Raw genomic sequence first — 26172 nt, 5'->3', positions numbered from 1 at the left:
CCAACCTCAATATGTATAGAACATGAACTACCACCGTGTTAGTAGTAACCTTACTACTAATGTAACAATCTATTTTTTATGTTCTTAACTGACTTGCCTAGATAAAGGGAAGAACAAATTCACATTTACAAAATGACGGCCTACCCCAGCCAAACCCTAACACGGACGAGCCTGGGCCAACTGCGCGCCGCCCTATGGGAGTAGAATGTGTTGATCTCTTCATATATCCATCACTGACACATTCTACTCAGCAGTAATCAAAACCAGGATCACACGATTCTTAAATACATTTTTTTTTTATTAGGTTGAACTGAGAGTTGACTATGGCTTCATTTCCACTGGAGTGATTGGGTGTGACGTTTTGAACAGTGTGCCAGTTCCTATTAGCGACTCCATAAGCTCCATGGCTCAGAGGGAATGCCCCCCCCCCCCCACACACACACACACGAAGAGAAATGTCTCCATCTCACCCCCTGTGTGTTCTGTCCAGGCCAGTGTGATGGTACATGCAGTTTAATCAAGGCTGAAGCTTATAGCCCATTAGATTGGGCTGGAGACATTAGCAGAGGAAAGAGAGGCAGAGTTCACAAGGAAATAACAGGGGAATGGGTTGATAGTTATTCTGTAATGTTTTCTGAGAGTGAGTGTTCAGTGAATGTAAGAGCGAGAGACTCTTGATGTTGAATGTATGCATAGAGCAGTTGAATATGTGAAGCCTGATAACAACACATACTTTCAAACAATGTGCTAATATTGTCTCCCTCAAGGCCATGCAGCTGACGCCTCAAACCACAGCTCAACTGATACAGACAACTTGACATTTCAATTCAAATCCAGAGGAATTTTTCAATTCGTGTCAATAACAGGTGAACATTGTGCTGACTGCAAACATGTTTCCGAAATGTCTACCCATGATATTGTCCTTTACTTATTTCAACCACCAACAACGAGACTGTGGTTCCATAATAAGGCGCTGTTCAGATGGAGACTGTGGTTCCATAATAAGGCGCTGTTCAGATGGAGACTGTGGTGAGAAATGAGAAATGGTCGGGGACGCAATGCCTCCTGGGAACCAATCAAAATATTATTAGACCTGCAAGCAGGCGGACTTAAGAATTACGACACTCTGACTATGATCAATAAAATCTCCATATGTTATGTTGGTGTGAAAATGACATGCCTTTGCAGTGTTGCATCCTCCCTATGGCTTGGCTTGGACCCCGTCTCTTCCCAGTACCAGTTGGGAGGGCACACTGCTTGCGTGAGTCACGAATGGCACCCTATTCCCTACATAGTGGGCACTGGTCAAATGTAGTGCACTATATAGGGAAGAGGGTGCCATTTGTGACTCACCCACTCAACATGGACCAGCCAAGTCCGCTGCCTTGGCAACCATAGTGCACATATCACAGATGCAGAGATATCAAGTTCCAGGATCATGTCCAAATGGATAACGCCGCATGGGAAGAAAAACCACCCCAGGCCTTTAAAAACAAAGTACAAAAAAATGATGCAAATTCAATTTATATTTAAGGGTCGAAGAAGGAAATTACTGCAAAGCACAGCCTGTCACAGTCATTTAATGTGAAAAGAAAATTAAAGAAGCCCTAAAACTGTTTGTCCAATTAAATATATCCTTCCTCTGAGAGCCGGGAGTTCTTCAAAAATAAAGCAGACTGAAAAAAACATAATCAACCACACAATGAGAATAACTCCCACTGAGTTGAATCAATGCTGTTTGCACAGTCTCCACACCATGCATGTAGGCCTATAACACATAATAGAAGGATCTTTGACACGTGCTTTATACTCGTCGCTGCATATTATTTTGACATGGCTGTCTGTGGCTGCTTAACATCATTTCCAGCTAAAATAATCTGCGTAGCAGACATAATAATAAGAACAGCCACTTACTAATGCATTACACTGTACCATATTATCCCCACTAAAATGGGATTCAATGATTAAAAAGAATCAATTTGACTCTCCCTGTTCCTATTCCAGATAAATCTGTGTTTTCTTCCATTAGATTATGACATTATCAAAACAAAAATCCAGGCAATTAAAGTCCAGATTATATTGTCATTTTGGGTCTGGCACATTGGTCTGCACTCCATCATCTACCTAATAGACCTGTAATGCATTCAGACAGTAATACCCCCACTAATCCCTGTGTTAATGTCCAAGGGCCAGGCTGCACCTCCTAGGGATTACATAACTCATTTCTCCATGTTAAAAGCATCCTGATCCTCCTAGTTGCAAAGTGGACTAACAGTCTAACACATTTTTAGCACTCGGATCCATGTTGCATGCGATGCTGCCAGATCTATGACTGATTAGATGGGTGCACTCATCTAACTTGCATCATTTCATACTGATGGAGACTAGCGAGTGACATCATCAAATGACTGGTTATACTTAGTCAGCACCCTAATTGTTCTTGACCATGTGACCTGGCCAGGACAAAAATACAACTCTGGGCCCTAGTTACACAAACATAAGCAACACTTTGCAATCTGATCAGGGCAAGAAGTGGAGCTAAATCGAAGACTGTAAAATTAATCAAAAGGGGAAGCGAACCACAGTCGATGCAATTGTCTGTGGCATTTACCCCTTAAACAGTGTTTTGAGAACGGCATAGGAGCATTTGTTCAACAACTGTATGGCAGGAAACATTTGTTAGGCCGTTATAATTGAAGAAGTGTAAAAGCTCATGTTATATTATTTAAAAAAGTTAAAGGTATAGGCGAAACAGAGAGAACAATACAAAAAGAGAGAAAAGTGAACTAGACTAGAGTTTGCTAACAGATGTAAATTAAGAGTTTGACATTAAACAGACATCAGCCCAAACAGACACAACAACGTTCCTCCCCAAAGCCCCTCCCTGTCACACAGAGCAGAGCGCTAGCTGGTAATTAACGGAGCTTGGGGAAGCAGCTCAGATTCGCGCCTGGTTTTTGCCACCGCTAATACTTGGGAATGTCACAGAGCAGGATCCAGTGCAGTGCTAAGCTAGGAAAGGCAAGTCAAGGCTATGCTACTGTACGCTATGCTAGCTAATGCTACTGTAGGCAACGCTATGATACTGTAAGTTACACTATGCTATAGTCAACCAGATAGCACCGTCACTCCACCACAGCTTCAATGTCAGCTAACGTAAACTCACCCCATTCCGAACAAATGTGCTTAACCGTGACATTCAAACGAGGCTACAAAGAAAACTAATGGGACTGTAGCGCCTGTGTTGACTTCAAAATCGGGGGAGTGAACTCGGTTTCTATTCAAGCGTTGATCGACATGGTAATGGCTCTATAGTACTGACCCTCCGTTACATCTTGACGTGTCATGTCGTAACGTACAGCACGCATAAAGCAACTATTTATGTCTTACAATCTCTCTCCACCAGGTGTAGCACTTCTCTCATCCTTTAAAAACAAGAAATGGACAGTGATGGGGAAACCGTCATTTTTTGTCATCATCATTGCATGCGATCATCATTCTCAAAGCAGCTGTTTACTTCTAAGATCACTTTAGTACCACCCTAAAAAAATAGATTCAAAATCGACACAAACCTTCAAATAGGTATGTAATGATACATTATATAAACTCTTTATAGTGTTTTATTTACATTTTAGAGGCGATAAGTTGGACAGATCGAGTGAAAAAAGCAATTTTCCCACACGACATCTCTCCTTCTCACTATCACGCATTGTTTCACTTCCCCACCCGCCATTTTTTAAAAGACCCGACGGGGCTCATTGCCTGCTTGAATTATGCAGAAACGGGCAGTGTTTAGGTCATGTTATTGATTTTGTTGGAAAGGGGAGAAATTGTGCTTTACAATGCTATTGAATTGGGTTAGGGTTACAGTTGATCTGGAAGTATTATGTTTTTGGGCGCTAAATTAAGGGCAATTGTACGGACCTAGGCGATGTACGAGTTTCCGTTACAGTCTGTGGTAGAGCGAGGCTCTGACTAATATGTCTTTTTCAGGTTAAACATGTTAACTTAATTGGCTGGCAGCTTGTTGTTGTTTAGGCTCACAGGCCAAAGTTTCAGATAACATGGAAATGGCATCGCTGTGACTTCTGGAAGCGGGGGAAGCATAATTGGTTTCAAGCTTCTCTGCTTGTTCGCTGAATATTAGTCAACACAACGTTGCATTACCATCACAAACTGATTGCTAATAAATGCCCTTGTAGGTTATTTCCACATCTCCATATGCCCCATTTTCATTTAAATTAATTTAATTCCTGATGCCATTTCCCCATATTGGGATCGCACTGCCAGTAAATAAGCTAAATTACAGTTCATAACTAGGTAGGTTGTGTGGTAAAAGGCTGAGGAAGCGAGCAACCTAGTCCAGTTGCTGTTACAGCTGCCCTCTTTAGCTGCTAATACAGCGGTCATAGCTGCCCTCTTTAGCTGATAATACAGCGGTCATAGCTGCCCTCTTTAGCTGATAATACAGCGGTCATAGCTGCCCTCTTTAGCTGATAATACAGCGGTCATAGCTGCCCTCTTTAGCTCCTAATACAGCGGTCATAGCTGCCCTCTTTAGCTCCTAATACAGCGGTCATAGCTGCCCTCTTTAGCTGATAACACAGCGGTCATAGCTGCCCTCTTTAGCTGATAACACAGCGGTCATAGCTGCCCTCTTTAGCTGATAACACAGCGGTCATAGCTGCCCTCTTTAGCTCCTAACACAGCGGTCATAGCTGCCCTCTTTAGCTCCTAACACAGCGGTCATAGCTGCCCTCTTTAGCTCCTAACACAGCGGTCATAGCTGCCCTCTTTAGCTCCTAACACAGCGGTCATAGCTGCCCTCTTTAGCTCCTAACACAGCGGTCATAGCTGCCCTCTTCAGCTCCTAACACAGCGGTCATAGCTGCCCTCTTCAGCTCCTAACACAGCGGTCATAGCTGCCCTCTTCAGCTCCTAACACAGCGGTCATAGCTGCCCTCTTTAGCTCCTAACACAGCGGTCATAGCTGCCCTCTTTAGCTCCTAACACAGTGGTGTTAGCTGCCCTCTTTAGCTCCTAACACAGCGGTCATAGCTGCCCTCTTTAGCTCCTAACACAGCGGTCATAGCTGCCCTCTTTAGCTCCTAACACAGTGGTGTTAGCTGCCCTCTTTAGCTCCTAATACAGCAGTCATAGCTGCCCTCTTTAGCTCCTAATACAGCAGTCATAGCTGCCCTCTTTAGCTCCTAATACAGCGGTCATAGCTGCCCTCTTTAGCTCCTAATACAGCGGTCATAGCTGCCCTCTTTAGCTCCTAATACAGCGGTCATAGCTGCCCTCTTTAGCTCCTAATACAGCGGTCATAGCTGCCCTCTTTAGCTCCTAATACAGCGGTCATAGCTGCCCTCTTCAGCTCCTAACACAGCGGTCATAGCTGCCCTCTTTAGCTCCTAATACAGCGGTCATAGCTGCCCTCTTTAGCTCCTAATACAGCGGTCATAGCTGCCCTCTTTAGCTCCTAACACAGCGGTCATAGCTGCCCTCTTTAGCTCCTAACACAGCGGTCATAGCTGCCCTCTTTAGCTCCTAACACAGCGGTGTTAGCTGCCCTCTTTAGCTCCTAACACAGCGGTCATAGCTGCCCTCTTTAGCTCCTAATACAGCGGTCATAGCTGCCCTCTTTAGCTCCTAATACAGCGGTCATAGCGGCCCTCTTTAGCTCCTAATACAGCGGTGATAGCTGCCCTGTTTAGCTCCTAATACAGTAGACATAGTGATCCTCTTTAGTCCCTACAGTGGTTACAGCTAACCTCGGTCTTAAAAAAAAAAAGGTACACCATGTACTTCTGTATGGAGCTAAATCCTCTATACATTCCAGCCAGATGTGCAATTCTTTCATCTCCGAACAAGCCGTACATCTAAATCTGTCAAATGGAGCTAGAGTAATACGTTTGTGGACTTGATGAACAATGTGCTGTCGTACATTTGGACACACAGGCTTAAAAAGTAACATTTCAGTTTTAGGAAAATATGGAAAAGGTGAAGCGAATGAACCCATCAAGAGAAGATTTCAATATGAATCCTCAACTGGTCCCTACTTGATGCAGCATACAGTCTTCATTTGACATTTGAGTTTAAAAATCGGGGGCAATTAAGGAGAATTACATAAAATAAGGTATCTTGGCCAACATGAGCTCATAAAAAACCCTTTTCACCTTCTTTCAGTTTCACTTAAAATGTTCTCTCCCTGCAACAAAAGCGCCCAGAGTGCTTTCCGATATTTCACAAACTAAGTATTTCTCCTTTTTACCCTCTCCCAGAAGCTTAGCCTAAAACAGCTACACCATCGTCGACTATGCCATTGTTCCACTCCCAAAAGGTTCTTAGGACCACTTGAGAACACTACATACCACTCCAGATACATGAACCCGAGATGAGAGCAGTTCCTGGATCAGCTCAATAGAGGACCATTACCGAAAAGGTCAGCGGAAGTGACAACAGTGAGGCACACGCAGTGCTACAATTGACTGATACTGATGATTTGAGCTTAGGCCTCTGGTGAAACAGAACATTTACAACTGAGACCATGTCTAATGTCTTACCTTGAACGATCAGGTATTTAGGCCGACATATTTGACCAATTAAATGACATGTTACTACAGGCCCGAGTTCAACATAGATCTGTGTTCAAGGGTAACCTGGCTCAATATGGATTCCCCCTCTCATAAAGGTAAACAAAGGACCATACATCAGAATGTACTCAAACGCACCATATGAAGAAACAAAAAGCATCAGAGTATACCTAGCATTATACCAAGCAATATTGAGCTTAACTGGCTCAATCTGTTCTAATTATAATCTCAAAATGGTACGCACCCTATATCAGTGTAACCACTAATCAGTGTAATTGTAACTGCTGAATGGCACTCAACATCTGGGAAAATATCCAGGTCGGACAGCAGGTGAGCGAATGCCAGAGAATATGGGGAGGAGGCTTGTGGAACCTTACTTTGGGAAATGTATTCTCTTCACATTGGCCGGCACCATGAACAAAGGGAATCGGGAGCTCCCACCCTCTGCACAAAATAAAGCACTTGCACAGCCGCTGTACTGCACAACGGTGCTGAGAAATGACAAGACGACAGGGACACAATAAAGAGTAAACCAGACAGACACTATTACGCACTACAGACGCACACGATGTAAGCACAAGCTGACAAAAAAAATTGACTACTGTCATAGACACTTCTATTCATTATTAATGACATTTTTGCTTTGTGATGATTTTCACTATTTATCAAGGCCACTTATAATGATTTTTAGGCTACGGATGTTTTCATCCTTTGACCGTGCGTCTTGCTGACCGTGCGTCTTGCTGACCGTGCGTCTTGGTGGTTGGGCTACTTCTTTTATCAGTATTAAAAGAAGCCGTTACTATGTTCCAACACATATGGTTTCGGTTGTAACAAAAAGGCACTCCACACCAAAATTGAATGAACACTTACATTTTGGTGGTTTTTGTTTTGACATATAGCCTACAGTAAGAAACTAATGAAAATGCTATTGTGTTATTTGAAATAAAATGTTGTATTCTAATAATGAAATGTATTGATTACTCCGTTAGAATGTTGCAGTCAGAACGGCTGCTCATTAGCTTGAAGGCAGGTCCCCTCAAGGCTCAGCTGTTCTGGTGTTAAAGTTCCCCAGCCATCATGGCTCTGCACCAACACGGGGTATTTTTACCTCTCACATTTCCTCCTTTACGTGCCATGACAGCTTTATGAAGTGGATGGCTAGAATCCTATTAAAACAAGCTATGCTTTAACAAGGGCCCGTATTCACAAAGCTTCGCAGAGTAAGAGTGCTGGCCTAGGATCAGGTCCCCCCTCTTAAATCGTTATGATTTAAAAAGTTAAAACTGATCCAAGATCAGTACTCCTGCTCTGAGACGCTTTGTATAGATACACTAGAAAACATTATAGAAGAGCGTCGTTAGAAGCTAAGTCCTGAGAGAGCCTGGTTAAGACTTACTGGGTCTGGGAATGATCATTGACATAGCATGGGAGCTCCAGAATGCTCTAGAAAATGGAAGTTGTTGCTCAGTTCATGTAGCTGGAGGGTCAACGGTAAAGGGTGTAAGGGAAATCCAGCTGCCGCCAAGTGCCCTGCGCGCAGAAGTGGGACATTTTGTGCGTGTCACTTCATGTTTTCATAGAGACTCCGATTGAGTAGATGGATTTACTCGTGGCATTGATTAGGGTTGCAAAATACCTGGAACATTCAATAAATTCCCAGTTTTTACATAAATCCTGCTATGAGGAGCCTGGATTTCCTGCTTATTCCTTCCTGATTTAGAGAATCCTCCAACCAGGATTTCGGGAAAACCACGTAATTTATTGAAAGTTCCAAAAATGTTGCAATCCTAGTATTGATCATGAGTAGAGTGCTAAACCCTTATAATCCCAAAAGGGATTCGTCTTCATTGATGAAGTCCACGTAGTATAAAAAACATTTGATTCACTTTATTTACAGTAAAAGCTGCTGTTAGAGCAGGCAGCTGAATAGCAGCATGATATGCTCTAAGCCAACTATTCTACACTTCAATAATTTACTTAAAAGCTACAATATGTAACATTTGGGGCGACCCAACCAAATTCGCATAGAAATGTGCATTATAGACCTTTCATTCTCATTGAAAGCAAAACTAAGAAGAAGTAGATCTGTTCCATGTAATCTATTTCTATGCTTCGTGTTCTTAAGTTTAGTTTTTGTCTTTTACGTTCGGTTTTGTACACCAGCTTTAAAAAGCTAAAAATACAGTATTTTTGATTATGTTAAAGATATTTCACTGCGGTGCAGATGGTACAATGATTGTCTGCACAATGACTGCTTGTTTTGTCACAGACTAAAATTAGGCTAACTATTTCAATTTTAGCAACCAGGAAATGGAGGAGCGATTCTGCACAATGAATCTTTAAAGCAAGCCAGTTATCTACAAAACGTCACAACATTCAGACCAAGTCAGAGCTAAGTGAGGTAAGGTCATATTTGAATTATGGTTCAAGTGACAGTTGCAAATACAGTAGCTATAGCACCCATTAGTACTTTCTATAGAAAGCCTATGGATCTAGAGGATAAGAGGTGTTGACATTGGCAGGTTACAATGAAGTGTCCGTCTCCCTAGTCACCACAAGTGGAGTGTGTCTGTTCCATTTACCCTAGAGTCATTTTGCTCCACAAACAACATTCATTTAATACAAGCACAGACCATGTAAACATAAGCGTCACATTGGATGACACCTTCAATGTTCAATGCATCTCTTTGTCTGGCACAACACAATACTGGTGAGCGAGAAGCAAAATAGCCATTGAAAAGACAGAAAGCCTCTTGGTAGCTCGCAGTCCAAAACAACTTAATATAATAGTTAAAGATGCACTCCGCAGAAATCGCTACACCATTTCCTGGTTGCTAAAAGTCTAGTAGTTGGCCCATTTCAGTTTGTGTGACAAAAAGAGCAAGTATAGTGTAGAGAATCATTGTACCATCTAAAAGGCTGTGAAATATATTATTCATAACCCAATATATTGTATTTGCAGCTGCTTGAAGCTGGTGTACAAAACTTAAAAGTAAAATAAGTAAAAATTAAACTTAAGAATGGGAAGCATAGAAATAGCACACATAGAAGATATCTACTGCTTCTTAGACTTGCTTTCAATGAGAATGACAGATGTCTTACATTTCTATGTGAATTTTGTCAGGTCACCCCCCCAAAATACACTGCAACTTTAAAAAGTACAATTCAATAAATATTTGATTACAGATTCTTAATCTGGCTATATTTTAGCACGAGAACCTGTGGATTATCGTGAATAGGTCTGTTCTTAGACATGACGTGATACGGAACAGTAATGGCCAATCAGGACACATGACATAGTCAACACTCCCATTCATCCTGTATGCTTATGATTCCTCTCCCACTGGCGTTAGCTGTGTGTTGTCAACCTGGTTCTGTTATGATCAGCCTGCCAAGTCATAACCGTATGACAGAAGCTCTAAAGTCCCCCCACCAACATAGTCCAGACCTAGCAGCCTCTTTCCTTTGGGATGCGAGCTGTACTGTCCAGATACATCTTCTCAATGGACAAGGCAACAAGATCAAAGGACCTGGCTCCAAGGATTAGTGTGGGAAAGCTTCCGGCACTTTGCTAGTGGAAAAACAGTCCAGCAAAAGGGAGCTTTTCATCTGATCTATGACGTCATCTGGTGTATGATGCCAGCGGTAACATTGTCAATATTATTCTTAGAGTAGGAGTATTGAGAGTACAAAGCATACTGTGGAGTAGACACTGGTGACAGTCCTGAGGGCCTTGTCTGTATTCTCCTCCAGTCTCTCTTTTCTGTCACTTACTCGTCCTTTTCCCCATCACTCGCTCTCTGAGAAGAAAAGTATGTGAACAAGAACAACTGTTTTATTTGATTTCAGGCTGACAACCAAGAGAAAAGTGATTGAACAACAACAAATATTCTGCCTTTTTCCGGCAAGGGTTGCAATCAAAGCCCTGGCTCTCTTCTTGGTTTGATTGCTAGCCAAGTCACTTCAAAGCACCATACTGAGAAGCTGGTTTGGATCAATCATGTATCAACAGGGGGTTATTATCTCATGCCATACAGGTGTCAGTGGATACAATTCCAACCATGCTGGAATTCTCTGGTGAATGAATGTGCACAGAGTAGAGGTCGACCGACTATGATTTTTCAACGCCGATACCAATTATTGGAGGACCAAAAAAAGCTGATAATGATTAAAAATCGACACACACGCACACACACACACACGCACGCGCACACGCACACGCACGCAGTTGAAGTCGGAAGTTTACATACACTTAGGTTGTAGTCATTAAAACTCATTTTTCAACCACTCCACACATTTCTTGTTTACAAACTATAGTTTTGGCAAGTCAGTTAGGACATCTACTTTGTGCAAGACACAAGTCATTTTTCCAACAATTGTTTACAGATTATTTCACTTATAATTCACTGTATCACAATTCCAGTGGGTCAGAAGTTTACATACACTAAGTTGACTAAAACAGTTACAAAAGTATCTATATCCACAGTAAAACGAGTCCTATAATCGACATAACCTGAAAGACCGCTCAGCAAGGAAGAAGCCACTGCTCCAAAACTGTCAGACTAAGATTTGCAACTGCACATGGGGACAAAGATGGTACTTTTTGGAGAAATGTCCTCTGGTCTGATGAAACAAAATTGAACTGTTTGGCCATAATAACCATCGCTATATTGGAGGAAAAAGGGGGAGGCTTGCAAAATAGCTGGCATCATGAGGAGGGATAATTATGTGGATATATTGAAGCAACATCTCAAGACATCAGTAAGGAAGTAAAAGTTTGGTCACAAATGGATTTTCCAAATGTTTTATTTTACCTTTATTTAACCAGGCAAGTCAGTTAAGAACAAATTCTTATTTTCAATGACGGCCTAGGAACAGTGGGTTAACTGCCTGTTCAGGGGCAGAACAACAGATTTGTACCTTGTCAGCTCGGGGGTTTTGAACTTGCAACCTTCCGGTTACCCCTAACCACTAGGCTACCCTGCCGCCCCGACAATGAATACTTCCAAAGTTGTGGTAAAATGGCTTAAGGGCAACAAAGTCAAGGTATTGGAGTGGCCATCACAAAGCCCTGACCTCATCCTATAGATAATGTGTGGGCAGAACTGAAAAAGCATGTGTGGGCAAGGAGGCCTACAAACCTGACTCAGTTACACCAGCTCTGTCAGGAGGAATGGGCCAAAATTCACCCAACTTATTGTGGGAAGCTACCCAAAATGTTTGACCCAAGTTAAACAATTTAAAGGCAATGCTACCAAGTACTAATTGAGTGTATGTAAACTTCTGACCCACTGGGTATGTGATGAAATAAATAAAAGGAGAAATAAATCACGCTACTATTATCTTTACTTTTCACATTTTTACAAATAAAATGGCAATCCTAACTGACCTAAAACAGGGAATTTTTACTAGGATTAAATGTCAGGAATTGTGAAAACTGAGTAAATGTATTTGGCTTAAGTGTATGTAAACTTCTGACATCAACTGTATGCATATATATAATAATATATATATATAATATATAATATTATATATAATATATATATTTGTAATAATGACAATTACAACAATACTGAATGAACAATGAACACTTATTTCAACTTAATATAATACATGAATAAAATTAATTTTGTCTCATAAATAATGAAACATGTTCAATTTGGTTTAAATAATGCAAAAACACAGTGTTGGAGAAGAAAGTAAAAGTGCAATATGCACCATGTAAAAAGCTAACGTTTAAGTTCCTTGCTCAGAACATATGAAAGCTGGTGGTTCCTTTAAACATGAGACATCAATATTCCCAGTTAAGAAGTTTTAGGTTGTAGTTATTATGACGCATCGACTATTTCTCTCTATACCATTTGTATTTCATATACCTTTGACTATTGGATGTTCTTATAGGCACTTTAGTATTGCCAGCCTAATCTTGGCAGTTGATAGGCTTGAGGTCATAAACAGCGCTGTGCTCCAACATTGCTAAGAGCTGCTGTTTGAGTGAATGATTACGAGCCTGCTGCTGCCTACCACCGCTCAGTCAGACTGCTCTATAAAATATCAAATCATAGACTTAATTATAATAAACACACAGAAATACGAGCCTTTGGTCATTAATATGGTCAAATCCAGAAACTATAATTTCGAAAACAAAACATTTATTCTTTCAGTGAAATACGGAACCGTTCCGCATTTTATCGAACGGGTGGCAACCCTAAGTCTAAATATTGCTGTTACATTGCACAACCTTCAATGCTATGTCATAATTCTGGCAAATTAATTACAGTCTTAGTTGGGAAGAAATGTTCTTCACACAGTTCGCAACGAGCCAGGCGGCACAAACTGCTGCATATACCCTGACTCTGCTTGCACTGAACGCAAGAGAAGTGACAACATTTCCCTAATTAATATTGCCTGCTAACATGAATATATTTTATCTAAATATGCAGGTTTAAAAAAAAAAACACTTGTTAAATCATTAACCATTTGGTGAAGTTGAAGTACAGTAGGCTGTGATTCAATGATAAATTAACAGGCACCGCATTGATTATATGCAACGCAGGATAAGCTAGTTAACCTAGTAATATCAACAACCATGTGTAGTTAACTAGTGATTATGTGAAGATTGATTGTTTTTTATTAGATAAGTTTAATGCTAGCTAGCAACTTACCTTGGCTCCTTGCAGCCACAAGGTCCTTTTGATGTTGCACTCGCCTAACAGGTAGTCAAGCCTGCCAGGCAGTCTCCTTGTGGATTGCAATGTAATCGGCGTCCAAAAAGGCCAATCACCGATTGTTATGAAAACTTGAAATCTGCCATGCCAATTAATCGGTCTTCCTCTGGCACAGAGGCAGATAAATAAGCGCTCAGTCCTGAAAGCATATCCCTCTGAAATAGTCTCTCCATCAACACATCTGGCCATGTTTGGCATGCAAAACGGCTACAATTCACTGCCTCGAATATTAACATACCCTGTTCACATATCAAAAAGCATTTCCCCTAGTGAATAAATCATTCAAAAAGAACGGATGGGTTTCATTTCGATGCGGTACAGTTACATTGTCCAAAACAGAGGTTTTAAGGGAAATCCAAAATGGCCGTTTGTCTTGTAAAGTCATTTCTGCTCAGTGTGGGTAGCTGGGTATCGCTCCAACTCTCTGGGGATCTCCCATCACAGCATGGTGCTGCCTGTCTGGTTTAGCTTAAAAGGCACACAGCGGTAGTAGACATATTTGGGCTATTTTGAAGGGATCTCTGCCAAGCAGGCTTTCCCCATGTCTGCATGGCCACAAAGACAGACACAGCAGCTTTGTTGGATCTAAAGCCATAATCTAACCACACAGCCCTGGAAATGGCCTGGATTAACCAGTGGCGATGGCAAGTCGTTTACAAAGTAGAGACGATCCATGACACATGGATCCTGGCTATTAATGCATGGGCCAAATTTCCCCGGCTTGGCTGTAGCCTGGCTCTGAGCCCATTCGAGTATGCTTATAGCCTATTTGACTTTAGTATGTACAAAATAAATGACGTCGCTGCCTTGCTTTCAAACCGAGGTATTATGTTAATAGAATGCCCATATAGGTCTACAGCATTTTAAAAATGCCCGGCACTAAAGTGAGTTGTGGTGAGTTGACGATTAGATACAGTCCATATACAGCATTTTAGTACCTGGCACTAAAGTAAGTCGTGGTTGAAGGTTTTGATATAGGCCTAGATATCTAGTGGTGGTACTGTAGTAGCTCTCCGGATGATGGATGTAATGGAGATTCGCTCTGTTCCTGCTGCTCAGCCCTAGGGGCCAGAGGTGCTGTTGCATCTGTGTGCATACATGGGCTGGAAAGGAGGGATTGTCTAGGTTCTATGTGGCCTACAGTGGATGGAGAATCCAGAGGCTGTACCAATGGAAGGTTCAGGGGGTTAAGTGGTTTTACTCCCAGGACCAGCGTCCCTTTAATCTGCCCGGTTCCCCCTGCCATCAGAATGGATTGGAGGACTAACCCCATAGACACACACACAGAAGCTCTACTAGAAAGCCCTCTCTGTATTCTCTTTCACTATTGTGATGAGCAGCAGTTAAAATCTGAATCATCAGCTTGGGTATAATTCAAGGTCATGACCTTAGCTTTCAGAGTAATAAGAACGAGCCTGGCGCTAACCGAGGGCTTTATTGATAATTTCCCTTAGGATGCTGTGGAATGGAGAGAATGCAGAGTGAGAGAGAGGGGAAGAAGTGGTGGCTACATCTGCTCTACCCAAGGCAGAGTGCACTGTAGCGGCCAAGCTCTCTGGCACTCAGGGGAGGAGAGCCCTTTTATTAAAGCCCCAATCCACAGCCTCCAAGGCGATGGGCTGGCTCCACCACAGGGCAATGTGTTTGGCATTCCAAAGTGCCAGCATAAGTCACATAACCCTGGTTGGTTGACACAGTTGGCCTCTGCCTGTCGACTGGTGTCAGCAGTGGGTCTGTTCATGGCAAATTCTCCCTCTAACCCTGCCTTCACTGACTGGTACCAACACTGTCCATTAAAAGGGGATTTCAGGTGTACTTTGTGATAAAGCCATCACACATCCCCAAAGAAGAGATGGTATTCATTACACAGTATATAAGGCCTTGTAAACCCAGGGGAAATATGGCGGGGAAAGAGTATATGGAATACTACAGATCATTTACAGTGAAGACAGCACCATGGAGAAATAATGCAACCGTAACCCATTGAGGGTTGATGGTGCCATAAAAATGTAGCCGACGGACTTCACATAATTGGAGTGACGCCAATGATTATGCAGCGAGTCAGAGCATAGCAGCACACAGTCTGGCAGTCACTCGTCTTGGTCAAAACATTTCTAAACTATATATATATACACATGAACAAAGTGTCAGTGACAAAAACTAAATAAATAGCTGTACCTTGCAGAAGTACAGTCAGAATACAAGTGCAGGCTAAATTAAGCATAGCGAGAGAGAGTGCTAGATACAACAGGACCAACTAGTCAAATGAAGAGTGCTGTAGTCCCACATAACAAACTACCTACCTACCTATAATATAAAAGGTTTTTGGATACTAAGGAACGGACCCAGATTAGGCCTAGTACTGGACTAAAAATGGCACTTTCAGTGGAGAATCTCCATTGAGAATGTTTTGAATCCAGAACTAGACCTAAGCTGTCTCACTGAAACTAGTCGGTACAGCAATATAAGGTGAGACAAGCTTAAAAATGTACTGCTGAGAACCAACTCCAAAACAGGGGAAGGCAGATGGGAGTCCTCGGAACCTATGGGCGATGGGAGGACTAGAAAACACACCTGGTTGGACTGCGGGGGAAAGTAAGTAGAGGTTGACCGATTAAATCGACAGTGCCGATTTCAAGTTTTCATAACAAATAGGTAAATCTGCCTTTTTGGACGCCGATTACATTGCGTGGCAGACTGACCACCTGTTACGCGAGTGCAGCATCAAAAGGACCTTGTGGCTGCAAGGAGCCAAGGTAAGTTGCTAGCTAGCATTAAACTTATCTTTTAGAAAACAATCAATCAATCTTCACATAATCACTAACTACACATGGTGGATGATAATACTAGGTTAACTAGCTTGTCCTGCATTGCATATAATCAAAGCGGTGCCTGTGAATTTACCATCGAATCACAGCCTACTTCAACCAGACAGGTGATGATTTAACAAAACAATCGTTGCACAAATGTACCTAACCATAAACATCAAATCCTTCCTTGAATTCAATAAACAGAAGTATATTTTTTTTAACCTGCATATATAGTTAAGAAATTCATGTTAGCAGGCAATATTAACTAGGGAAATTGTGTCACTTCTTTTGCGTTCAGTGCAAGCAGAGACTGGGTATATGCAGCAGTTTGGGCCGCCTGGCTCGTTGCGAACTGTGTGAAAATGATTTATTCCTAACAAAGACCATAATTCATTTGCCAGAATTGTACATAATAATGACATAACATTGAAGGCTGTGCAATGTAACAGCAATATTTAGCCTTAGGGTTGCCACCCGTTCGATATTTCACTGAAAGAATAAATGTTTTGTTTTCGAAATTATAGGTAATTTAATATGGTCAAATCCAGAAACTAAGGCTCGTATTTCTGTGTGTTTATTATAATTAAGTCTATGATTTCATATTTTATAGAGCAGTCTGACTGAGCGTTGGTAGGCAGCAGCAGGCTCATAATCATTCATTCAAACAGCACTTTACTGCGTTTGCCAGCAGCTCATAGCAATGCTTGAAGCACAGCGCTGTTTATGACCTCAAGCCTATCAACTCACGAGATTAGGCTGGCTATACTAAAGTGCCTATAAGAACATCCAATAGTCAAAGGCATATGAAATACAAATGGTATAGAGAGAAATAGTCTACGCATCATAATTCCTATAATAACTACAAACTAAAACTTCTTAACTGGGAATATTGAAGTCTCATGTTAAAAGGAACCACCAGCTTTCTCATGTTCTGAGCAAGGAATTTAAATGTTAGCTTTTTACATGGCGCATATTGCACTTTTACTTTCTTCTCCAACACTGTGTTTTTGCATTATTTAAACCAAATTGAACATGTTTCATTATTTATGAGACTACATTGATTTTATTCATGTATTATATTAAATTAAAATAAAAGTGTTCATTGAGTATTGTTGTAATTGTCATGATTACAAATAAAACACACATATATATATACACACACACACACATTATTCGGTCTTGGCATTTGGCTTTCTTGGCTCCAATAAATCGGTATCGGCGGTGAAAAAACATAAAATCGGTCAAACTCTAAAAGTAAGGACACAGGGTAGAGTTGACCTTTCCTCTGTCAACACAGGATGTGCACAAGGATTCCCTTAGCACTGTCTAAACAAGCCCGGAGCATGAGATGAGAGCGGGTTGAGAGGCCACTGTTCGTCAATGGGACAGGAGGGAGGTTCCAGGGAAGAGGAGCGAGTGTTGTTATCACGTCTCCTCTGGGTCAATGTTTGGTTTGAATATGGTTAAGCAGGTCTGCAAACACAATGAAAGTGGATAGAGACACACAGGCTTGGTTTGTCTGTGGTGCACTGGTTATTGGTTGTATGAAGTCATTTCTGAATAGAGAACAGGACTTAGAAACCTTTGTTATATGTAAATATTTGTCTAAATTTGTTCAGGTATTATATTGGACTGATCGAACTCAATTTGACTGTTTAAATTCAAACAAGCGAGAAAGAGACTCCATTTTGTGGCGCCATCACTATTACACTGTCCATCCACATCTCTCATTCATGTACACTACATGTCCATAGTCATAGAAGCATTGCTCTGCTCCTACCCCTCCCTTGGGAGATTGGTCTCTGCTCCTCTCACATGAAGAAACAGAGTATTCCTCCACTCTCACCAGCACCACAGACCATTGGAAAGCGTCGAGCAAAAATCCACTACCACCTTTCAAAGAAGACCCATTCAACCCTTCAAACCATCAATGGCCTTCCATGAAGACACTATTCCCTGGGCTGCATTTCTCCATCCATACTGGAAGAGAAGGTAGTCGTCTGAGGTAGTTCGTTTTGAAGCCAATGTGGTTGGTTTATCATGGTTTCAATATATGCTATATGCTAATGCAGGACAAGCCTGCCAGGAGACTATGTAAGATCTAAAATCAGACTTCTCCATGGTCATTTATATTTTAGAATCAAATGATATACACTTAGGTAGAGTATATGATGGGCTTAAATGTTAAATTGGGCCAATAACCATCAATAGAATGCTTACGCTAACTCCTCCATTCAATATTAGTGGTAATACCCACATTCTTACCATTTGGATGAAAGACTGCTATTGTGTTTTAATGGTACAGTTTATAGAGGCTGGGTGTGGAGCCATGCACAAGTTGACAATGTGGCAACAGCTATTCCTATGTAATTGGGATATGAATACAAACGCCTGCAGGTTAACTTGCGGAATTGGATTCCACAGAAACAAGATTGTCTGAGGGTAACAATTGGCACAAAGGCCATCTCACATGGTGACTACTTGCACTTGGGTAAACATGAGGGCTTGTTCACCCTTACTTTGGTCGTATTTTTCTCAACCTTATAAATGGAGTGGGCGAGTAACATGGGAATGACACAACAGCATAGCTCAACTGTGACCGTGAGGTGTCAGTTTACAAACCAAGGAAAAGGACTTGTTGAGTGTTAGCGAGTGGATATGATTTCTCTGTTGGCTAAGGCTTCTGACAAGCTCTATGTACTGTCTGGGGATTCCCATAACGAAGCGATAGATCTTGAACTCTTAAAATCATCAATGTTGCTTTAGTTGGTCTGAATAGACTAGATATGAAATAATCCATGGGGGATTGGTGGCTAATGGTTTTAGAATGGAGACGAATATGACGCAAGCTCATTTTAATGTCTCGCATGCAATTGTTGGAAACAAGTATGTCGAGTTCACATTTGATCACCAACAAATTAATTAATTCCAGACGGTTTCAAATTCCAGAAAATCAAATGTAACTTCAAATTTCAGGCCGGCACAGAAAGCCCAATAGGATAGGTATAATAATAATAATAATATATGCCATTTAGCAGACGCTTTTATCCAAAGCGACTTACAGTCATGTGTGCATACATTCTACGTATGGGTGGTCCCGGGGATCGAACCCACTACCCTGGCGTTACAAGCGCCATGCTCTACCAACTGAGCTACAGGACCACTATAGGTGTATCATGTCTGTACTCAACAGAAGCCTCCCTGCTCGTTGACTTGAGCCTCCCCATTTCCAAGGAGTCCCTTAAAAATTGATGAGATGACAGGTATTTTTAAGTGGGACCTTCAGCTTTTGAATAACAGGGATGTTACCTCCTCGCCTTCATCTTGATACGGTGGCAATTATTTATTTAGCAGTAGACCCAGGAACAGATTTATAACAGGGGGGAATGCTGTCTTTTCCAGAGTGGCTGTAAAACCACTGCTACCAGCTCTCTGAGTAAGTATATGGAATGGATACAGAGATCAGTCCCTACAGCCTACTAGGGGAGAAGAGCAGCTAGCACCGACAGTGTTGCTGAGATCTCTAATGCATATCTGTAGTATGCTCTGAATGCAGGGGTTTGGTATAGGTCTTTAATAGTGCACTGTGATTTCTACATGACCAATAGAGACTATAACAGTCACGAGCGATGCTGCGATGGTGACAGAGCCCAGAGGGAGAGGACAAGACAGAGACAAAAGGGGCGTCACCGATGGTGCTTTGGCATACGGCTAAAAACATGTCACCGCAGCACCTAGCCCTGACTCGATAACGAGCAGGCTTTACCATCAAATATTCGAGCACGGGCAAACACTGAGCAAAGTGCATCGCACCTCCAAGACACACATACAAATGGAGGAGTGTCTTTATCGATCGCAGTTCCTAAGACCTGGAAGACAGGCTCCACACACACACAGATGCATTATCTATGTACAACACACATCCATACGTATGGGTACATACAACTGACGACACACACATGCATGCAGAACCGACACACACACACACACACACACACACACACACACACACACACACACACACACACACACTCTTTAGCTCTCTCTCACACTCACTCCACAACAATAAAATAAGTCATATTCCAGACAAGGGGCTTCTGAACCCCCAAAGAGATCAAAAAGCCTTCTCTGGCGCGTGTTTATCCTCGTACTCCAGCAAATGGATGTATTTTCCTGCCATTTAACAGAGGCTCTCAGAAGACATCCTTTCAGAACGGATCACATTCAACCAACGGCTCAGTGATCGCAGGTTAACATCATCCTGGCAGGCTGAAGCAACAGCACTTACCATGAGGCAGGGACTCTCAGCACTGGCTGGCAAGATCACCACTTTCCACTACCATTCATGTTCAACAGAGGATGGCATATATCCGAGGGGGACACCACTTAAGCGCAAATCAACATACTTAACTGGCATTCAACCGCTATTGCTAATGAAGTTTTTGCTCCTTAGGAAAACTTCCCACTTTGCTCACATTCTTAATCTTCTAGAGAAAGGACGAGTAGGTTTTTCCTCAGGTATTACGCCAGTTCATTGGAAATGCAGCCATGCAGGCGATGCTTTCAAAGAATAGGAAAAAGTATGATTCCAACAAAATCTACTTCAATCAGTGTAGATTAAGGGTAGGAGACAGGTAAAGAGGATTTTAAAGCATTGAGACAATTGAGACATGGATTGTGTATGTGCGCCATTCAGAGGGTGAATGAGCAAGACAAAATATTGAAGTGCCTTAGAACAGGGTATGGTAGTAGGTGCACGGGTTTGTGTGTCAAGAACTGCAATGATGCTGGGGTTCACACTCAACAATTTCCCATGTGTATTAAGAATGGTCTACCACCCAAAGGACATCCAGCCAACTTGACACAACTGTGGGAAGCATTGGAGTCAACATGGGCCAGCATCTCCTTGCAATACTTTACACCTTATTAGTAAGGTGTTCCTAATGTTTTGTACACTCAGTGTATGTACAGTATATATAGCCTATATACAGCTTAGAAACCTTTTATAAATCCTGGTAACTGGTACCTTGATAAAACATTTTCTTGAGACAAAAGTTTGTCTTTTCTCAGCACGAGCACAGCCTACATTCTTCAAGTTTGAGTAATGCCCTGATGGGAATCGGTAAACAAGAAGTTTGAGAGTATTGATGGCACATGGAAGAGACACAGACCCAGTCTGACTAAGGAGACTTGGCAAACTACAGGCGAATGCCATTAACCCCTCTGACCTAGCCTGGTTGAAGCACAAGCAGATTCTACTGCCAGGCTACAGTACACTATCCCAAAGGGCACCCTATTCCCTATGTAGTGCACTACTTTTGACAGGGGCCCATGGGGCTTTGGTTTTGTAGAGAAAATCTCATATTTCTATTTCCTTTACAAGGCCTATTTGAACTCTGGCATCCATGAGAGTGCCATGTGTGATTTGATTTCATGTCAGTCCAGTTAGTCAGCTGAGAATAATGCATGCGCATTCATTTCTCCATTTAATGTTTAGCAAGTAGTCCCAAAAACATCTAGATCTGTCTTTCCAAGAGCTGAGGAGTGCATTGTAAATGTTCTCACTTTGATATCATAAATAACCATATTTTATTTGATCATAGACCATCAATTCTTCACACAGACAACCACTAAAACATCAAGATATCCCTTAGCCTTAGCTGCATAAATCCCGGAGAGTAATGACAGTTCAAAGTCTCTACGTTGCGAGTCATTGGCTTTTTAAAAATGTAGAAATAACTAGTTTTTTCTTCTTAAAAAAAACTGCTTCAAACAACGTGAAATGGTAATGAGAAACAGAAAACAGTCAACATCAATCCATGCCATTTCTATGAGTGATTAGACCTTCTGAGTGCTGTCACAGATACTTTAACCATTATTTTCTGTTATTTACGACTTCATATTCCAGTGTGCGTGTGTGTAAGGAAGACATCATACTCAAACAGCACAGACAAATGTAGGCCCACTGGTATATCTCAAACTCTTTGAAAGGTAAGTAACTCCAAGAGAAATGGCAACATTCTATAGTCAATGCAGGTGCAAATTTGAAAGTTGAGAAAAGTCTGTGTAACTTCCGCCACATGTTTACTGTGAACACTAAGGCTGTACCTGCTTTAATGTACTGTTTTAACACTGTGGCTATGTGATCATAATGTAGGCCCACTAGAGTGGTCTACCATCAAAAAACAATGGAGAAAAACGCATCCCATCACATTATAATATGGAAATAGCTGTTCTACCATTAAGCCTACAGTAGCAGTCAATTTTCTGGTGTTCAATTAAGGCGTACTTTTGAAGAAAAATGTTTATCCACTTATCCGTCAGACAAGGAGGTGACGGAAAGTGTGTTGTTTTCTGATGCAAGAAACAACTTTACAAAACAAAATGCATTATTATTCCCATACCATTATTACAGGGAATCAGACAAATTATGCTACGCGCTGCCTATTGGCTACTTAGCTTATTCAAGACCATCTCAAATTACAACACTGCCCCTTTAAGAAAAAAAAAAGACTGTGCTGCACTCTGATGGGAGCTGCCTGTTCCTTGCAGCTTAGAGGGAACAGGAACATTGCCTACCTGTATCTCTCAAACTCTTTGAAAGGTGAGTAACTCCAATACGAATTGCAACATTCTTTAGTTAATGCAAGTCAAATGGGCTGGTCCTCTTGAATTAATGCAGTACAAAAAAACCACACAAATGAGTATACACTGCATGGTGGAATGGAGCTGAGTGAATGGACGTCAATCAATTTCATTTTTACCTTGGCACTGGAATCCTTGCTTTCCAAATCCCCTGCGAAAACAGAGGAAAGTGAGGAATGAAAGAACAAATAGCACTCAACTGACAAAACAAACACGTTTACCATATCAAGCAGAGACAGCAGTAGTCTCCAAGACTTGTAAGTCTGTCTCAATTAAGGGCTTATTCGGTGGGAAATGTTGAATATTAAAATTGAGGCAAGACCTCTAGAATACTAGCTCATTGAAATGCGGTGTGGATGAATAGGAAAGGGGGAGCACCTTTCATATCCTGCAAGAGGGGACATGGGGGATGAGAAGCCTGAGGGGTGTCGACTGCCCTTTAATATTGTTATTTTTTTTCAGGTGGCTATATTTTGCAAAGCAAACCTCGAGTAAAGGTACTGTAGGATAGGCTGCAGTCAGAAGAGAAAAACAAGTAGCCTAAACTGTTAAGATGTTGCCAAAGAATCATTACACATTACTTCGGAGTATTTGAGGCCATAGGTCGTAACTGTAAAATTATGTCCACTCACTCAAGATGACATCTCTCTCTGTAGCGATCAATACATGGTCAAGGAAACACAACCACTCGAAGAGGAAGGTTGGACAACATGGGTGCGTCTTCAACCACCCAACATCCCGAATAGTTACCACTTGTTACTTGTTTCGTGTTTAGAGCCTACATTTCGTTGGCAGGAAGTTATTATTTCAATATTTATCAAAAACACGAGGACTAGGATAAATACAACTTTTACAATTTGTAACAAAGATTAAAGTAGGCGCGCTGTCAGTTACAATGTATAGTGTATCTAGCCCACTGTAGGCAGAAGGGATTCATTTTCTCTGGGCTTGCATTTCGAGGCACATTATAGTCAAATGTTGGTTTTAAGATGTCCAGCTTTGCCGTGGAAGACCAAACATTCCAGTAAGGAAATTATAAGTAACGGTGCAGCACAGTTAGCTATGAAGGGAAAGTGACAAGAGAATAGCTGGTTGAGAAGACAGCGGAGTTCTCCAAAATGTTCAACAGGCAGAGGCCATCTGGAGAGGAAAAGCGCTTACCAGATAAAGTCGGTGCAGTGGCTACAAAAAGTCGGCTGCTTGAAGAACCTTGCAGTGAATTTGTGGTCCTTCACTTCATGGACGTTCTTCTGCCTCAAAGCTCCTTTACGAGCAAACCCTTTCGCGAAGTCCCCGGTCCCCTCGTTGAATTGCGTGACATCAGCCATAGTCAAAAAGCAACGTTATTCCTCTCTATCCAATGTATATGCCTATTCAATCCAATGTATTTCCACGCGTACTGTCTTTTGCCACTGAGCAGGAGAGGCGGTCAGACTGTAACTGGACACACTGTTCTATCTATGGGCTTTCCCTTGCTGTCGCTACAACTACTTTTACTGACAGCTCCACACTGAGCGCTTTGCTTCCTTCTTTCACTTGAGCTGACGTCACTACAATTAATCGCCTGGTGGGAGGGCAACTGTCTGTTGGAATTTGGAAGATTGGAGCGTCACCCAGTGGTGTAAAAGATACTGGCAATTGTTTGGGTTAAAACAATTTACTTGAAGAGAAACTACATATCAGTCATATCATAGTCAGTGCTTGACTTGGCTAAAATGTATTTATTATGGAGTTCCTGCACCTAAATTCAAACAGAACCAGCGGCCAAAATGAGTACCGGCACCTAAGTCAAGCTCTGATCATAGGCATCAAATTTTTATCCAATGTGTTATGTATGGCTTATTAGGGACAGTTCGACATTTACTGTGGGGAGAGGGGCATATTTTCACATGACCCTCCCCTAATGTTTACAATCACAAATAACAATAACAGTACTACCCTACAAAGGCAACACCGTATCTATGCTTTTTTTTTACTGCAAAATCTCACTTCAGTCTTTTTCTGTCTAGACAGACAACAATTTCTGATATATTCTGATCAACTGGCTTGTTCTTCTGTCAGGAAACTAAATACCACATTGACGCACCCTGATTTGTTTTACCTGTCCTTGTGCTTGTCTCCACCCCCTTCCAGGTGTCACCCATCCTCCCCACTTTTTCCCTGGGTATTTATACCTGTGGTTTCTTTCTGTCTGTTTGTCTTGTTTGTTATAGTCAACCAGTGGTTTCGCAGCTCTTGGTTTGCACAAGTATCTCGTTTTGACCTTTGCCTCTCCTGACTCTGCCTACCTGCCCACTCTGCCTCTGTCTACCTGCCCACTCTGACTCTGCCTACCTGCCCACTCTGCCTCTGCCTACCTGCCCACTCTGCCTCTGCCTACCTGACCACTCTGCCTCTGCCTACCTGCCCACTCTGCCTCTGTCTACCTGACCACTCTGACTCTGCCTACCTGCCCACTCTGCCTCTGTCTACCTGACCACTCTGACTCTGCCTACCTGCCCACTCTGCCTCTGCCTACCTGCCCACTCTGCCTCTGCCTACCTGACCACTCTGCCTCTGCCTACCTGCCCACTCTGCCTCTGCCTACCTGCCCACTCTGCCTCTGCCTACCTGCCCACTCTGACTCTGCCTACCTGACCACTCTGACTCTGCTTACCTGACCACTCTGCCTCTGCCTACCTTCCCACTCTGCCTCTGCCTACCTTCCCACTCTGCCTCTGCCTACCTGCCCACTCTGCCTCTGCCTACCTGCCCACTCTGCCTCTGCCTACCTGATCACTCTGCCTCTGCCTACCTGACCAGTCTGACTCTGCCTACCTGCCCACTCTGCCTCTGCCTACCTGACCACTCTGCCTCTGCCTACCTGACCACTCTGCCTCTGCCTACCTGATCACTCTGCCTCTGCCTACCTGACCACTCTGCCTCTGCCTACCTGACCACTCTGACTCTGCCTACCTGACCACTCTGACTCTGCCTACCTGACCACTCTGACTCTGCCTACCTGATCACTCTGACTCTGCCTACCTGATCACTCTGACTCTGCCTACCTGATCACTCTGCCTCTGACTACTTGATCACTCTGCCTCTGCCTACCTGATCACTCTGCCTGTCTGCCATCCTGTACCTTTGCCACTACTCTGGATTATTCACCCCTGCCTGCCTTGACCTGTTGTTTGCCTGCCTTGACCTGTTGTTTGCCTGCCTTGACCTGTTGTTGCTATAAACATTGTTGCTTCAACACAGTCTGCTCTTGGCTCTTACCTGATACATCATTAATCAGATAATACCTGGCCATTACAAAAGATCAAAGATTTCGTAACAAATTCGGAGTAACTGCATTTTGCCTTTGTAGGGCTTATACGTGGATATCGACTTTACCACTTCAGCATG

General features: G+C 42.3%; 1 protein-coding gene across 2 annotated transcripts in view; it reads right to left on the bottom strand.

The window, feature by feature from the left end:
- Positions 1–24308, bottom strand: part of LOC124004184 (protein kinase C alpha type) — a 220711-nt gene extending 196403 nt beyond the window's left edge. Inside the window, exons 1-2 of one of the 2 annotated variants that reach the window (XM_046312951.1) lie at positions 23944–24308; positions 22902–22933 (exon numbers count right to left, since the gene is read on the bottom strand). In XM_046312951.1, the coding sequence (XP_046168907.1) occupies positions 22902–22933; positions 23944–24110 (199 nt within the window). In that variant the 5' untranslated portion in view covers positions 24111–24308. The remainder of the gene's footprint in view (positions 1–22901; positions 22934–23943) is intronic. The other variant, XM_046312952.1, reaches the window with a different exon arrangement.
- Positions 24309–26172: the final 1864 nt, after the last annotated feature.

This window comes from Oncorhynchus gorbuscha, linkage group LG18 (genome assembly GCF_021184085.1).
Source record: "Oncorhynchus gorbuscha isolate QuinsamMale2020 ecotype Even-year linkage group LG18, OgorEven_v1.0, whole genome shotgun sequence".
In the NCBI taxonomy this organism is placed as follows: Eukaryota; Metazoa; Chordata; class Actinopteri; order Salmoniformes; family Salmonidae; genus Oncorhynchus; species Oncorhynchus gorbuscha.
This window is presented reverse-complemented; position numbering and strand designations above follow the sequence as displayed.